Here is a 16,767-nt window from a genome sequence, read left to right as displayed (position 1 = left end):
ACCTGGGAAGGACGCCTGCAGGTCTGATCACGGGAAGCTTTGTCCCTCGTCACCTCTAAACTATACACACTTTTTTCAGCCCTTTGGTTTTCCCTTTACAGATAACAAGGGCTGCCATTACAAATCTAAAACCCAAACGACTATGTAAATACAGAGTAGCCTTCAAATGGCTTTAACATTAACATCTAACTATTTAAGACTTTGTTAGCGTCCAAATGGAGGATGATTATTCAAATTGAAACCATTAATTAATGTCTTTTTTAACTCCGCCGACATGGTCGGGGTAAATTTGAATTTTAATGTAGGCTTATATGTAGCTGCAAAATAATTTGATATTTGATTAAAAAAATTAAAGTGGCGATCGGCTCCATAAATCCAAATGTAATTTAGCTATATAGAGTTCTGGTCCCTAGGGCGAGCATTAGCGAGCCTCGTAGAAACGTCTGGACAATGTGCGAAGCTCTTGCCTTTTATGTAGCCGCTAAACGTAATATGCTGTATGAGCGCGGCTGTGCGCCAGAAATAAAAATACACTTCATCTGGAACATAATTAACAGCTATAACATATCTGATGAATCTTAATGTTGTTTTCTTTTTTTCTTATTTTCGGGAAATGTCCCAAAAGCACGTTGACACCCAATTCAAGATATATAGCCAAGCTGAATTAAGTACAAATCAATCAAGACTAGTAATACACGGGCATAGGAAAGTATTTATAAACATTAGCTGGGAGCTTTGACAACAAATCCACGATATGTGATTAATGAAAAACATTTTAATCTAGTTGTCCCTACACGAAACGGCGTATATCAAGCGAGTTATGTCGCCTGAAATATATGAACATTCTTCTGAATACGGTGAAAGGTTCGAGTTCACCGTAAAACTGGCCAAGCCGGCTGCAAAAGCAACATAAGCGGAAAAACGAAATAAATCACTAGCAAGCCTGCTACTTTTGTTGTCCAGTCCACGTCCCTATTGTTACACTCGAGACTCAGGAAAGGCATAGGACCCAATTGCAGGAGACCAGGGAGTTTATTGGGATTAAAACAATTAAATCCAAGTCGGCAGGCAGGGGGCGGTAGTCGGAGTGAGAGATTGCAGAGAGTCGGTGGCCGATGACCCACGGGGCAAGCACTAGGCAGGAGACGGGGACTCGGGGAGACAGGAACACCAGGAAGCATGGACGGGGCAGGACAGGAACAGGCAGAGGAAGCAGAGCAGAGCAGAGCAGAGCGGGGCGGGGCGGGGCGGGTGAGACAGGGGGATCAGCACACTCAAGACGGCTCGTGAGAGGGCAACAATACTTCTCACAGGCCGTCTAAGCCCGGTTGGTTTAAATAGAGCAGGTTGGAGGGCGTGGAATCCGCTTTATTGGCTGGGGGGCGTAACACATTGCTACATCCACTGTTTATTATTATTCATCCATCCATTGTCCAACCCGCTTATCCTACTGGGTCGCGGGGGGTCCGGAGCCTATCCCGGAAGCAACGGGCACGAGGCAGGGAACAACAGTGGATGGGGGGCCAGCCCATCGCAGGGCATGTTTATTATTATTATCATTATTATTATTATTAATAAGAAGAAGAAGTCGAAAAAGAAGAGGAAGAAATCTATAAATGTTTTTATTGTGTTTATGGTCTGCACGAAATTGTTTGCACTATGTGTATGTGCTTCTATGTGTTCCATTGTTCATGGGCGTCGACGCCATGAAACCTAAGGGGGACGTGTCCCCCTCACATTTCATAATTATTCGTTTGACCCCCTCCCCCCATTTAATATAAAATATTAGTTTTATGGCAGTGTGTCCCCCCCCACACACACACACACACATGTACACATATTCAACATGCTTATGACGCCCCTGATTGTTGATGTATGGTTCTTTGCTGGCAGGAGTAACTAAGTAAGCTATGTACTTTAATAACAACAAACAACAATGACGGAAATATAATAATAATCATAATAATGATGATGATGATGATGATGATGATGATAATGTCAGTCTAATAGAGGTATTTATAGGTAACTCTCGTCGGCACGCGATTTCGTGCGGCACTGGATGCTCCGCATCCTTGGGGTTTCCGTTCCATCGCCATGGCAACTGTTCAGCTGGACTTCCGGAAACAGTCAGAGCGCTGACATCGCGAAGCGAAGGAGCCAGGTAGCAAATACTCGTCATCGCCTTACACTTCATTTGGAGAAACAGAGTTCCGATTTTTGACATATTTTTTCTCTTAGCTATGCGATGGATCGTTTCACTTAACATAGAAAATCATTTGGTCTTACTAAATGTACTTTTTAAATGGCGTTAAATCGAAGGCCCTTTGCCTTTTTCTGCATAGCTTGCTCACAGCGGTAGCTATTGCTTTAGCATGACATTTGCGTTCCTTGTTTCTGTCTCTACATTAGTAATTTAGCTTATTTTATCCCTTTTCCAGTTTTTTCTGCAGAATCAGAGAAACGCTGTTTAAAACATCTTCGTCAGTCATGAGCGGCGATGCAGATCATCGACGGAAGAAGCAAGGCAAGTGTCCCAGATCTAAAATTGGAGCGCTGGCTGTCCGTAGTCATTGTAAGGTGTCATTGAACTAAAGAGTGTAATTAGTCAGTCAACTGATACTCCCTGACGATCTCACTTGGCACTGGGCTTATTTTGTGTGGTTAATCGTTGCTTTGGAAAAACGAGCGCTCGTAATTTTCTAGTGCGCGTTTTTGTGAGGTAGTACGGTAGACTGCAAACACTTCAAAAATCAATTTACTTTACATCCATCTTAACATTACAAACTCGTTCAGATATAATCATGTTATAGTTTTCTTGTTTCATTTTTAAATGTTTTGGTAAAGTTCACTAGCGCTGGCACCACAACTATCTTTGTTTTTAGTTTTATAATAAGTTATCTAGGTTTCGCTGGTTTTGATTCAGTATATCTAATGGATGTACCAATGAATCTTTAATGAAATATTGGTAAGGAAAATACAAACCAGTTTCTATATGGTCTGCATTACAAATAGATAAGCAGTAAACGAATATCCAATGTATTACAAAATCAAACGTAAATGCTACTAAATGCACTGATCAGAATGGTATTGTCTTCTTTCCCCGCTATTTCATACACAAAGTAATACATCCGTAACTCAGGTGGTTTTCATAGTGTTTTATTCTGCCTGTGTAGTTTACCGTGCAGTTTCATAAAAACCCACACAGGAAAAATTTGCACTGATGACTCTGCATACTGCGGCCTGGCCTCACCTCACTCTTGGCTCAAGTGTCTGTTCTGGACATGCTGATTTATTTATACATTTCTGGTGATTTATGATCTATTATTAGTGTAGCACTATTCTGCAATAGTGCAATCAGTTTTGTTAATTATGAACCGTGACATTTTTCCTACCTTAAATACCCCCTTATTGAACCCCACTACATTTTCCATTCAGGCATAAAAACTTTCCAGCTGGGTGACCCAGTGAGCAATGGATCACGGGGCCCGACGTCGCAGATCCCCGGGCTGTCCCACAACGTGGAGGCGGGTCCTGAGGAGAGGACACGCGGCCGCCGTGTCGGCATTTTTGAGACCGATTCCGATTACGTTAAACTCGCCAAGCAAGGGGGGCAGAAGGGTAACAATCAACTGCACCTACATAAGAACATAAGAACTATACGAACGAGAGGAGGCCATTCGGCCCATCAAGCTCGCTCGGGGAGAACTTAACTAATAGCTCAGAGTTGTTAAAATCTTATCTAGCTCTGATTTAAAGGAACCCAAGGATTCAGCTTGCACTACGTTATCAGGAAGACTATTCCATACTCTGACTACACGCTGTGTAAAGAAGTGCTTCCTTAAATCCAGTTTGAAATGTTCTCCCGCTAATTTCCACCTATGGCCACGAGTTCTTGTATTTGAACTAATGCTGAAGTAACTATTCGGTGGAACAGCATCCAAACCTGTTAGAATCTTATAGACCTGGATCATGTCCCCCCTCAGTCTCCTTTGCTTGAGGCTGAACAGATTTAGCTCAAATAACCTTTCCTCGTATGACATTCCTCTAAGACCAGGAATCATTCTTGTGGCCCTACGCTGCACCTTTTCTAAGGCCGCTATGTCCTTTTTAAGATATGGTGACCAAACCTGTACACAATATTCTAGGTGAGGTCTCACCAAGGAATTGTATAATCTTAGCATTACCTCCCTTGACTTAAACTCCACACACCTGGAGATATACCCCAACATCCTATTGGCCTTTTTTATTGCTTCCCCGCACTGGCGAGAATGAGACATGGAAGCATCAACATACACACCAAGGTCTTTCTCATAATCCGCTACCTTTATTTCAGTAGGTCCCATAAAATACCTGTACTTTATATTTCTGCTTACATGCTTAACCAGACATGCTAAATTGTGGAAAGTTCCAGTCAGAAAGTATTAATCCAGACCAAGGTTTTGTTCCAACCAAGCAGTTGAGAGCTCTATGAATGTGACTCTTTATGCTCGACTGGTTGGTTGAACCAAAAATCTTGGTCTGGATTTGTATTTTCTGAACCTGAACTTTCCACCACTGATAAACTGTAAATGAAATATGCTTCCTTTTTCCTGATAAGGGGAATTGTTTCAAATGTATAGCAGTGTTTTTGTTTTGGCCCGGCCATGCACAGATCCCTACATTCAGTCAATGCATCCGGCACCCTGTTGAATGTTGGAATTATGGATAGCAGAGAAGGCTGGTTGACATTAAAATCCTGTGTCCCTCATGTAAATGCCCAGGTTTGCTGTGGCATGATGAACCAAGTGTGGCCACCAAAGCCGGTGGTCAGTATAAACCCCCTGACTGGTTTGCTGCCGAATTAGACTCTAAAGAAAATGAGTGGTAAGAGATGTGACGATTAACCCTCACCCACCAAGTGCTGGGCTATAATTTGTGTGAGAACTTGTGGATTATCAATATTTTTCACGTTGACAGTGAAATAAAACTTAATTTTCTTCATAGTTGCATGGTTCCAATATTTCATGGTTTTTATTATTTTATGCTTTTAAGAAAATTAATTTCAAAATTATTAATTTTGAGTATTTAAGATGTTACTTTTTAAATTTTATTAGAGAAGCATGCATATGTATACATATTAATTATGTAACTAAAAAAAACTTTTCCTGTTTTCACCCTTAAGCGCCAGTTTCATGTTGTTGAATTCCTAATGGATATTCATTACTTGTTATGCATATTTAGTTATACATTAGTTACAGACTATCCAATGTTTAAAAAGCAAAACTGTCTGTGTTGATGCCATTGAATTGCATAACTTTCAGTGTTATATAATTCATGTTGTATTTCAGCCGTAGGTGTAGAGGAAAATGATTATGGCTTTTCTACTTACAGCTTGACTCAAAGAACAAGTGCTGTTATCATGACGCCTGAGGAGACCAAGAAAATTCTGACCGAAGGCACTTTCCAGCCAATCACTGCTCCCTTTGGGGGTGACAATAAGTCAGCTTGGGAGCGAGAGAATGACATCAAATCTCCTGATCAAGAGAAGGTGAGTGACCATAATCGCCCCCCAAACTTACTTCGCCTCACACTTTCTGCCTTGCAGCTGCTCATTTTGCGCCTTGGATTAAAAAATATATTTTTACCATCTGCATGAATACATGGTCTGGCCATAATCCACATTTTTACAATACGGGAATTTCAAACTCCTTTGGTGGGATGAAATGTCCTTTTTTTTTTCTCTTGGTCGTATTTCAGCTGTCCAGAATCTGGCACCGGAGATGTGCTTACAAATATCCAGCATAAGTCACGCTCATGACAAATTTGTGATGTGGCAGTTGCTCCGGTTTAGTTTCGCCAAGCTCTCTGCTTTGGCAGATGGCTTGTATCTCTCTCTCTGCTTTGCAATAACTCAGAAATGACTGATATCAGAGCCCATCATTATCCTGACTCTGTTAGGGAACATGAAGCAAATATTATCGCTTTCTAGCTTTTAGCCATAAATATATTAACTTCAATTGATTTCCACCTGTTTTGTGTCACTATAAACTCTCCCAGCTCCCATCCTGAGTGATCGTAGGTCTTGATGTGTAGCGGACCTGATTTAACTCCCTTTTCATTTTGCAGATCTCCGAAGTGAACCAGGAAATGGATAAAATGACTTTAACGTCTGATGATGTTCATCAGGTGAACAAGTTCAAGAAAACGTGAGTGCTGACTTACTACGTGCACTTCACGCATTTCTTCACTAGGTGGCAGTATGCTTTTATCAACACTTCAGTTTGCAGTAACAGCGTAATAATATTCTGCAGCTAATATACAATTCATATATCATTTCAAATAGTAAGACATATTGTATAAGATATAATTAAAAGGTTTTAATCAGTTTTCTGGCATGGTGTGTATTTTTAAACAATAATTTTTTTTGATTATTCATTCATCCTGTGGCGTTAATACTGAAAATGACTCAGTTTTGTATCTTGGCACAAGTGTGTTTTTTTTATTTCTGTACCCCTGTCCCAGAACATGTGAATCCAAGTTTAACTACTAATCTGCATGATAAAGGCAATTAGCGTTAATGATTAGAAGTGACAGGATGTAAGTTTCATATGTACAGAGAAATCACCTGCTGAAATTTCAGGCTGCCATAAGTTTCAGTTTTATTTAAAATTCATCAAACATTGTTGAATAATCGACCTGAACAAGCATGGTTGAGGGGGAGATCCAGGAATGTTCCCAGTGCTCATCATCCCCAGAGTCCGCCAGTGCCATGCTTAGAGACTGATAACCACAGCAGCCTTTCCCTTGTGCCTTAACTGGTCAAAAAAACCTAATGTTGATGTCAGAAATAAATTTTTAACTAGTTGAAAATCCATTTTCTGATACCTGGACTTCAGTTGTAACTCCCTTTAAAATAAATGAGAAGCATTTTGAATCTCCCAAACTAAATTGTATTTCTGATATCAAGAATTGTCGTTATGACGAGTCAGAATTAAATATCCCTTAGAAATGAGTTAAAGTTAAAATTGCCAAAAGAAAATGTAGAAAACATGCTATGTGCTATGTGCTATCACTGTGGATACTAGAGATTACAGTCCCAGAAGATCCACTTTCCACCTGGTAATATAGGGTGTTTTCTAAAGTACCTCTCTCTGTCCTCTTTCAGAAGACAAGTACTGTAAGTTAAACTAAAACCAAACAGTGGAGGTCAGTTAGTTTTCCAAGCAGTTTTGATTGCAGCTACCAATTAATTGGCTTGTGTTTTACACTGTGACGAGTTAGGAAATGATTATCCACTTATTTGTGGAGAAGGTGACCGTGTCCTGCCATCGGTACGCAGGGCCCTCAAACGCGGCCTCCTCACCCCAACCCCCCCGTGATGAGATTTATGTTACTGCAGGCACGTCTGCAGTAAGTATGAACCAGCTTATAGGCTGAGATCTTAACACATGACACAGGTACCTCTGGTCCCTCCAGCCTGGCACCTCCATCGTGTCCTCATCAGAGAGTCTGGAACTGCATGGCCGTGGGTTTGTCGTCACGGTGCCAGGTTCTGCACACAGGGTGTGCTGTATGTGGTCGCTCTGTGTGCTTAGGGCACAGATAACACCCCCTTCTGTCTCTGCATTACTATCTCCATCCAATTCCAGTGCATCAGCACTCATGCAGTGCTGGCCTCAGATCTCGGTGGGAACACAGTCACCCTCACTGGAGACCAGCATTGTTTTTTGTCCCATATCAGAAGTGAATTTGCATCTCGTTTAACTCGGAGACCTTTGATCGCACACGGAGAAGAAAATGTTTAATGAGGATGTGGATGGACAATTAGTGCCAAGACTCATTCCCTGGCTCATCTTAACCAATTATTCCTTTCTGGTTTCTTTTGAAACTGCATGGTTTGACCTTTCCAAAATAAATAAATAAAGGCTGTTAATGTAATGTTTTGATGGTAATGAGTAACCAGGCTTGCTGTTTACTTTTCCCCGTTTCCAAGGCCGTCTGCAGCAGACAGCTGAACTCGTCGGTGTCCTCATGGGCCCGACCTCCTGGGATCCTCTCACTGTACTCTTATTTACTATGGATGAAAGGCATAAGCAGAGGCGTTTTTCAAAGCCCTTAACTGAGCGGGATATTTCATTACAGCTATTATTAGACTGAGGGTCTTTCAAAAGGGTGTAATTTGAACCAACAACCTTCAGGTGCTAAGTCTGAATCCTTAACCACATAGCTATCTGCTCTTGGCGCTACTATGACCTTATTGCTTGAGCATGCTAATCTCATCACATGACTGTCTCATATAAAAAATATTTACACCCCTCACGGGGTGGGGGGGGGTATGATGTGACTGTTTGTAAAGCACAAATAATGAATTTGAATTCAAATTCATGACAAATTCTTGGAGAACGATGGCAGTATATGTGCCTGATAGCAGTATGCAATGACGAGGTGTTATGGTTTCAAAGCCTACAGACCTCGAAGTGTCCATTTGGCTATACGACTACGGCGGTAACTCCACACCCCCAGTACACCGCGTGAAATCAGCTGTTCTTTTGGCTCTGCTCTAATCTGGTCCCACTACGTTCTATCGCCTCACTGCTGCCAGTGGACTCGTCTTGAGGGTTGACCTTGTCTGGTCTTTTCTCAATTCTGAGTCTTCACATCATGCCCCCTGTCCTCCAGTCTGAAGAGGCTGGGCAACATCTTACCTGTTTTGCGATTCCCCGAAGGTCCTTCGAGAAGAAGCCGACTCCTGTCAGCATGTCAAAATTGCTGAGCTTTGGATACGCCGAAGACGAGAAGAAGTCGCCCAACGGCGATGACGACGACGAGTCTAGTAAGGGGTCTTTTATTTTGTTAAGGCATTTTCGCAGACTCCCACAATGCATTGCCACAGATTTCATGATCACGTTTTATATGATGCTGCCATTGATATGATTTGCTTGTCGGAGTTTCTTACCCAGGGATTGAATGGTAACTTCCAATTATTTTATGCACCACTTAGAACTGTACGTTCTTTATAGCTGAAAATTTCACTTGTACAACCACTATGAACTACTACTCAGAAGCTCGATTCTGCTCCTCAGGTGTGACCTCTGACCCAAGAGACCCCACCCTGGCAGAGGAGAGCACAGGTCCTGGTGAAGCAGAGTGAAGCAGGAACCGTACCGCAAATGCCGCCCATACAATCTGACCTCCTTCACTCCAGATGGCCATCTTCTATCATTTTTTTGTATGCATCTGTATATATAATGTTTTTCAATGATTATTATTGCCAACATCCGATGTTTGCTTTCAGCATTCCCTGCTGGGTCTACCAAACGCAGCAGCTCCTAACGAGCATCAGAATGACTCTGTCGCTCGCTTGGACCACGCCCCCTTGGGACCCAGTCTCTGGAATCCTCTGTTTAAACTGTGAAGGAGCAGTTTTTGTTCGGCGCCTGAGGCGGCCCTCATCCTGCATTCAAATATTGCTAAGGCCTATGTAAAGTCAAGCTGTCCTCTTACAGAAGCATCTCACCTGCCGTGCATGATTGTCAATCCATCTTCCAACCTCTTATTGCAGTCAGGGTTGTGAGTCCGATATTAGGCAGGAACCTTCTCGTAAGTTGCTATTAGTAATTGAGCAAATTCTCCTCATCGAATACCTTCTCTTGATATATATCTGGCTTCACTGTGACATTCTAATTTGCTTTGGTGTAACTGTTACTTTTTTTTTGGAAGCTGTAGTGTAAAATGCAAGGTCTTCCGATGTTTTGACCAAAACCAAATGTTCGTCATTGCTGAAGGCATATCAACCAAACATTAAACCTGCACGTGCATGGACTGTCTATTTTGTTGTTTCATTTAAAAAGGACTTTATATTGATAAATGGACTTTTCAGTGTAGTTTCGGCATCATTCACCTTAACGCCGTCAGAATCCGCTGGCTACTTTCACAGAGCTGCCAACTTTGTTCATCACCGGAGGAATCATCAAAGGAAAATTCTAGATGTTTTGGACACAATGTGTTCCAGTATAAACAGTGCTTGCTTTGGATGCTTATTGATTAACTTGTATTACCAAAGACACGTGCCTTACTGTCAGTGCTCTGGAACTAGCTGAACATTGACAGGAACAACTTTGAAAACAAATCTAACCCCCACCAAACCCCACCCCAGACTGCAAACATCAAATATACAGTGTCTGTGAAAAAACTGTAGCCCCCCCACTTGCAATTATCAATGAGCTCTACTTGTATTTTGCATAGCATTTTACATACAGCAAGGATGCACAGTGCTGTGATACCAGCCACACGGGTCTGCTGGTTTAATATGGAGAATGAGTGTCGAATCGTTCTGAGGGTTTGTGAGTTCGTAATGTGAAAACAGTAGCTACAGCCGACATGAGGGCGTCGCATGGAGCGACTGTGCATCTGATGGGCGGGGGAGGGGTGCTGTTTTTCTGGGGGCGGAGCCGGAGGTTCATTGTCCCCAGGACCGTTCGGTGACGTGGGCCAGGTGTGTCAAAGGCTATAACAGCTCCTCAGTCTGCGGCAGGTCTTTAAGATCCTCCTCAAGCGCAGACGTGACAGTGGGGTTGCGTACCGAGAGCCAAGACGACGCTTCATCACTCTGTAAGAGCCGGCGCCGAGGTGCATCGACATCACAGAGCCATGTGTCACTTTGTCTAACACATACTTCCTGTGTTCTGACATTATTGTTATTTCAGGAAAACTGCAGTTAGTCAAAGATGCCACTAAAACTACTCAAAAGCACGGGGAATGAGCACAATGAATATACAAAGTAAGTTCTTGTGAATACTTGCTGTTAAAATGCAGTATTCATCTCAACAAGATTTTCGGCGCAGCATTCTAAAACAATAAGAAGCTCCATTTGTTTAGATCTGTTTAAATTCCATGTACAGCGAAAACTTTCTAGTATGTTCTGATGGAAAGAGGAGCAGGGTTGAGGTGATGAGATGAATTTGCCGTGTTTGATTCATGAATGTAAATTTTATATTATTAAGCCCTTTAAATACAAGAGTGCTGAGTGGTCTAATTTTAATGGTGAAACCAACGAAGATCAGCCTGGTTTTGTTTGACATACACTGCCCTGGGGTGGCATCCCGGTAAAGAGAGGGTTAATATTCTGCAGAGACCAGGAGGTGCATGTGATGAACCCATACCTGGACTCCATGGAAGAAGACATCCTCTATCACTTCAGCCTGAGCACAAGAACCCACAACCTGCCGAAAATGTTCGGAGACACCAAGGTGGGGAGAAGTTCAGCTTCCCGCAGATTGTTAGTGAACTGAGCTCGCTTTCCTGTGACATTGCCGTAAGGCCCTTAACGGCAGAAACATATAAATATGATTAAAATAATGTTTAGCAATCTAAAACAGATGACAACTAATCGAAATTTATGGATGCGAAAATCTAAAACCGAGAGAGCCCCAAGGAGAGGAGAAAATCCAATTAGAGGAATTTAAAAGAAAGAGGAAAAAAATGATTCTTAGGTCAATCAGGCTGCCTGGACTACTGGCACACTGGAGATGGGAGCAAGGCCATTGTCGCTTGTATAATAAGCCGAGCGCCGCCTTCTGCCTCCCCAGTTTGTGTGTGTTGGGGGCAGCACCAGCCGCATGAAGGCCTTCGCTGAGTTCATGCACCAGGAGCTGGGTCTGTCCGGGAATGCCGGCGACATCCAGGACATCTGTGCCGGAACAGATCGCTACTGCATGTACAAAGTGGGACCTGTGCTGTCAATCAGTGTGAGTAAACTTCCCCCCCACCTCCTCCCCACACACACCTCCACCACATGTGGGTTCTGAAGTTTCCACGGCAACCGTACGGAACCCGTCTCCCTGACGAGTGACAGCATCCCTCACACGCGCATGCTGTTTTTACAGAGGGGGTACTAGCGCTGAGGGTTGAACACTCCCTGACAAAACGATGACCCGTTACACGCATGTCAGGTCAGAGGCAGAACGTCATGTGACTGTCCACTGTGGTTTTCCAGCACGGCATGGGGGTCCCGTCCATATCAATCATGCTCCATGAGCTCATCAAACTGCTTCACCACGCTCGCTGCCGTGATGTCATCCTCTTCCGCATCGGCACGTCAGGCGGCATCGGTGAGCTGATCCATACAGCCGGTCCTTTTTACTGAGGCGCATTGTGTTCGGTATCTTGTTCAAAGGTAAAATATCAAGGCCCTCAGAGTGAAGAACCTGCTCAACATCTACCAGGATGGTACCTTGCTGCCCCAATCTTTATCAATTTTTAGCATCTTTGGGTTTTAAAAATCATTGTATAAATCTAATGCTTTACAATAATAATAATAATTATAATTGGGCTTTATTGTTTCAATATTTAGCATAAATTAGCAGAATTAAAATGACACTTTTCAAATGTTCTCATGGATGGAGATGGAGGAATTCAGCCATGTTCCAGAAGGCCTGAGCACTGGAGGTTCTTCTGAACCACCTGATTAAACCTATTAAACCTCGTTAGAGCAAATTAAGCTATTTAAATGCCTATCTGAGCCCTAAATAAGATAGTCGGAGCTGGAGAATTTTCCGGACTCGGATCTCCAGCACTGTCGTCAAATAAAGTCATGCAAATGGCTCCATTAGAAAACAGTCTTATGAACAAGTAAATTGGTTTGACAGGACAGCTTGTCACATGGTGTCCTGTGCAGACTGAACCTGATTCACTTAGCGACAAATGCTGCTAACGCTGTACTAGGCTGCTGTGTTACTGCGCTTATCGGCAGATGTTGTATCCATGGTGCTAAATAAGCAGGTGGTGAATGTCTCTCGCAGGCCTGCCGCCAGGGACGGTGGTGATCACCGATAAGGCAGTCGACTCCTTCTTCCAGCCTCAGTTTGAGCAGGTGGTGCTCGGCCAGGTGATCGTCCGCAGCACGGAGCTGGACAAGGGCCTCGCACAGGAGCTGCTCCGGTGCTCCGGCGAGCTCCCGGCTCTTCCCGCCATCATCAGCAACACCATGTGCACCTTCGACTTCTACGAAGGTAGCGTTCCCTTCGACGCCACCGCGGTGTGACAAGACAGCATTCTGCTCAGCAGGGACGTGGGAGGTGTGGCAGACAGGCGAGACCGGCGCAGAGTTAGAAAAACACCCAGCTGGGGAGAATATGTGCTGATTCATGCTCCAAGTGGAGCAGTTGGTTAAAGTTCAGAGTACGGCACAGGTTATGCATGCAGTTATACTCAGTGGATACAGCCTTCTATGAAAGATGCTGTTTGTTTCTGGCAAATGTTGACATGATCCTGGATGTCGTGGTCTTGGTCCACGAGCAGAGGTTAGAGCAATCTTATCCAGTTAGGGTCGTTGTGTATGTGGGTTTTCGCTGCGACTCCCTAATTAGATTACTAATTAGAGGACTGATTGCCTGAAGAGTCCTCACACCTGGGTTTAAACAGCTTACCTGAAGGTTATCCCAAAAACCTGCATACACACCGGCCCTATCTGGATAAGATTGGCCACCGCTGGCTTAGATGTTTGGCTTCCTGGCTGAAGAATAGTGCTCCCCCTACAGGTCAAGGGCGACTGGATGGCGCACTCTGTTCTTTCTCCCCCGAGGAGAAGCTGGAGTACCTGCACAAGGCCCACAAGGCCGGGGTGAGGAACATCGAGATGGAGTCCACGGTCTTCGCCGCCATGTGCCACATCTGTGGCCTCAGAGGTAACCGGTTGGGCCATGAACTCCCTTTCTGAGACTTGCTGATGTGTCAGCCGACAGTAGGGGTACTGAACACCAAGGGGATTGTGGGTATTCTGCTCTCAATCCCAGATGCTGAACCAGAGTTCCTGCAGAATGTATCTAGTCATTTGCACAGTGGAAGTTTGGCTTGGGCAGACTTTTCTCCTGCTATACCGTTAATAGCAGCCAGAGGGCATGGAGGTTAAGGAGACAGTTGCTATGGAGCTGACAGAAAATCCCAGTTTGCCAGATCGGATGTGAGAAGCGCGGTGATGTTACATTCCTGCCGAAGCCTAACTGCGCCACTCAGAAACAGCGTTCACTGCCATGAGGCTGAATTTGTGTCTGTGCTTCCTGAGAAGGTGCCCAGCCCCCCCCCCCACATGCAACAAGGCGTTTGGGGAGAGGTGGCTCGGGTTTTATTTTTGCCACTTACCCTTCTCTCAAAGTGTGGAGAAAGGAGGACATGGGCACAAGTAGAAAATTCAGGTTCAGAAAGTAAAAATCCAGACCAAGATTTTGTTTCTACCAACCAGTCGAGTACTCTGTGACTGTGACTCTTTATACTCAACTGGTTGTTTGAAACAAAATCTTGGTCTACTTTCGGAACTGGAACTTTACACCTCTGAAGATGGGGGGGGGGGGGCGGAACTGCATAGGCAAAATGGGGAAAGTTAATTGATCCCCTCAGCTGGTTTGGAAAAGATTGGGAATATCGTATGGGAACATCACACAGGCAAATAGGAACATCACACAGGCAAATGGGAACATCACACAGGCAAACGGGAACATCACACAGGCAAACGGGAACATCACACAGGCAAACGGGAACATCACACAGGCAAACGGGAACATCACACAGGCAAATAGGAACATCACACAGGCAAATAGGAACATCACACAGGCAAACGGGAACATCACACAGGCAAACGGGAACATTGCATTTTGTGCTGGGGAAAAGAGACACATACTGGATAATAATAATAATAATAATAAAGCTTACCACTTAATGGCATGTGCCACCCCCCCCCCCCCCCCCCCCCGCCACCTACTCATGACATTCCTAACTACTCGGTGATGCTTCGCTGTATTTTGGTGTCACCCCATGACTCTTGGTCCCTGGTCCTCACGAGGACAAACTGTGGCCTGTTCCAGCGGCGGTCGTCTGCGTGACTCTTCTGGACCGCTTCGAGGGCGACCAGATCTCCACCCCCCATGATGTGCTGCTGGAGTACCAGCAGCGCCCCCAGTGCCTGGTGTCCCACTTCATAAAGAAGCGCCTGGGTCTCCCCATCATGCCGACACCCCCACCCCAGACCTCGCAGGGGATGTAGGGCTGTGATGGTAGCATGAACCTCCTCTGTAAATAGTGTTAATATTTGCATTTACAACCTTATTTGAAGCGGGGGCTTTGTTCTTCTTGATAAGAATGTTTGGTAACTATTGATTTCTGGAAACCATGTTTTATTGCTGTAATCTTGATTTTGTTATGCTGTTTTGCTTTAATAAATCACTGTACGGACAGAATCAGTCACGTTTCTCTTTGGGATGCTGGCGTCTGAGTAGGTCTGGAAATCACATGTGATGCACGATGCGGATGATTGTGAAGCGTGATGTCAAATAACGTATCTGGCCTGCGGTCGGATGTGAACGGCATGCCTGTCGGCTTTTAAAGGGGTGTTTTTGGTCACGTGACACCTGAAGTGGGCCTTACAGAAGCATAGATAGAGGAGGCCCAGTACGTGACCCGCTAACCGTCTACAGCGCCACCTACTGCTCAGCAGGTAGAAGTGCAGTATGAATGGAGAGGAACTACAGCTTCAGAGGCATAACCTGCCCGATTAGCACCCGTGACACTGAAACTATAACTGCACATCCATCTCTATTCAGCCAAATTAAACCATATTTATAACACTCCATGTTAAAATAAAGTGACACTTCAGACATGTGGGTGTGTTTGAATGGTGGCAGGTTTGTTAGCAGGATTGTTTTACATAATTATTACATTTATTTATCTTTTTCTTGCAATATATTCCAATATAAAATAACAGCAATGAAATAATGTGGTCATATCTGGGACAGTCTGATGGTGAGGCGGCAGGGGGGCACAGGGTGGGGGGCAGAGTGGATGGGGTGCCAGTCCCTCACAGGACACACACTCACACACCGTTCACAGCTACTATACACCTAACCGCACGGGAGCTCAGTAAGGCCTTCAGGAACAGCACAGAACCCAGACAGCACAGAGTCACGGCTCTGGGACCAGAGATCGAACCCGCAGCCTTGCAGAGCGCAGCACTGGTGTCCAACCAGGCTGTATGCAGGAAGCTTCAGTCTAAGCAATATGTGTTACGCTGGCGAGCTGAGAGACGGAACCTTTATGGGGGAGAAGTGTCTGCTTCATACTCTCCCTCTCTCTCTCCCTCTCTCTCTCCCTCTCTCTCTTTCCAGCTTCCCACCACCTGTGTAACTCACTGTCAGTTTTTATGTCACTTTGCTCTTCTCCTGTCAATTATTAAGATTTTCACCACACAGGTCAGCTGATGACTTCCACTGAAATCTGCTCTCAGTCTTAACCAGTCATACAGCTGCATATTTGACTGCTAATTCAGATTAAGCACCTTACTCAGGGTGATCAGCCAATGGGTGACAGTCCCTTTGCCCTCGGCCACATCATGCCCGGCTTGAGAAGGCCCTGGGTGAGCTTGGTCCACACAGTCCCAAGCTGGGCCTACCCCAAGGCTGGTTACAGGCCGGTTATGGGAGCTGGGAGAATGGGATTGGGGGGGAATTTCAGCTCTAAATTGCTCTAAATCTACAATGCACTGACAGGAAAGATGCAGGTGGTGACCAGAGGGGACCCAGCATTCGTTCCCTGCTTGGCTCCCCAGCCTTTGCGGCTCTCAGGTGACTCACTCCATCCAGAGGAAAGGCTGCCTCACACTGGCGGAAGTCAGTAACTAATTGCAGGTGAGCGCTGCTCCCTAAAACATCCGCTCCCCTCCCCGTCTCACACAGACCTTCCTGGGTTTGTCCTTACTGACGGCGAACCGTGAAGGTGATTATGTGGGCCTTTCTCACATTC

The 16,767-nt window shown here is 44.7% G+C and overlaps 2 protein-coding genes across 3 annotated transcripts; both read left to right on the top strand.

Moving 5' to 3' along the window:
* The first annotated feature begins 6 nt into the window (after positions 1-6).
* LOC111858379 (uncharacterized protein C7orf57-like) lies at positions 7-9,806 on the top strand. Of its 2 annotated transcripts, XM_023840126.2 has the most exons (9): positions 7-21; positions 2,023-2,161; positions 2,439-2,524; positions 3,436-3,618; positions 4,761-4,863; positions 5,371-5,527; positions 6,106-6,185; positions 8,706-8,812; positions 9,063-9,806. In XM_023840126.2, the coding sequence occupies exons 3-9, from the start codon at positions 2,488-2,490 to the stop codon at positions 9,128-9,130; spliced, it is 735 nt and encodes a 244-aa protein (XP_023695894.1). In that variant the 5' UTR covers positions 7-21; positions 2,023-2,161; positions 2,439-2,487; the 3' UTR covers positions 9,131-9,806. The 2 variants fall into 2 exon arrangements, with proteins under 2 accessions (XP_023695894.1, XP_072556404.1); XM_072700303.1 differs by lacking the exon at positions 7-21.
* Positions 9,807-9,948: 142 nt separating this feature from the next.
* On the top strand, positions 9,949-15,209 carry upp2 (uridine phosphorylase 2). Its single transcript, XM_023840125.2, has 8 exons — positions 9,949-10,590; positions 10,686-10,759; positions 11,111-11,228; positions 11,568-11,726; positions 11,975-12,089; positions 12,780-12,989; positions 13,518-13,664; positions 14,838-15,209. Exons 2-8 carry the CDS (start codon positions 10,707-10,709, stop codon positions 15,014-15,016), a joined length of 981 nt encoding a protein of 326 aa, XP_023695893.2. The 5' UTR covers positions 9,949-10,590; positions 10,686-10,706; the 3' UTR covers positions 15,017-15,209.
* The last annotated feature ends 1,558 nt before the right edge of the window (positions 15,210-16,767 follow it).

The sequence above is a fragment of the Paramormyrops kingsleyae genome, chromosome 16 (genome assembly GCF_048594095.1).
Source record: "Paramormyrops kingsleyae isolate MSU_618 chromosome 16, PKINGS_0.4, whole genome shotgun sequence".
Taxonomy (NCBI): Eukaryota; Metazoa; Chordata; class Actinopteri; order Osteoglossiformes; family Mormyridae; genus Paramormyrops; species Paramormyrops kingsleyae.
This window is presented reverse-complemented; position numbering and strand designations above follow the sequence as displayed.

Coding starts and splice junctions, on each gene's coding strand:
- LOC111858379 (XM_023840126.2), top strand. CDS start 2,488: ATGAGCGGCGATGCAGATCATCGACGGAAGAAGCAAG. Junction 2,525..3,435: donor TCATCGACGGAAGAAGCAAG/GCAAGTGTCCCA, acceptor TTTTCCATTCAG/GCATAAAAACTTTCCAGCTG. Junction 3,619..4,760: donor CAAGCAAGGGGGGCAGAAGG/GTAACAATCAAC, acceptor GTAAATGCCCAG/GTTTGCTGTGGCATGATGAA.
- upp2 (XM_023840125.2), top strand. CDS start 10,707: ATGCCACTAAAACTACTCAAAAGCACGGGGAATGAGCACAATGAATAT. Junction 10,760..11,110: donor GAGCACAATGAATATACAAA/GTAAGTTCTTGT, acceptor AATATTCTGCAG/AGACCAGGAGGTGCATGTGA. Junction 13,665..14,837: donor CCACATCTGTGGCCTCAGAG/GTAACCGGTTGG, acceptor GGCCTGTTCCAG/CGGCGGTCGTCTGCGTGACT.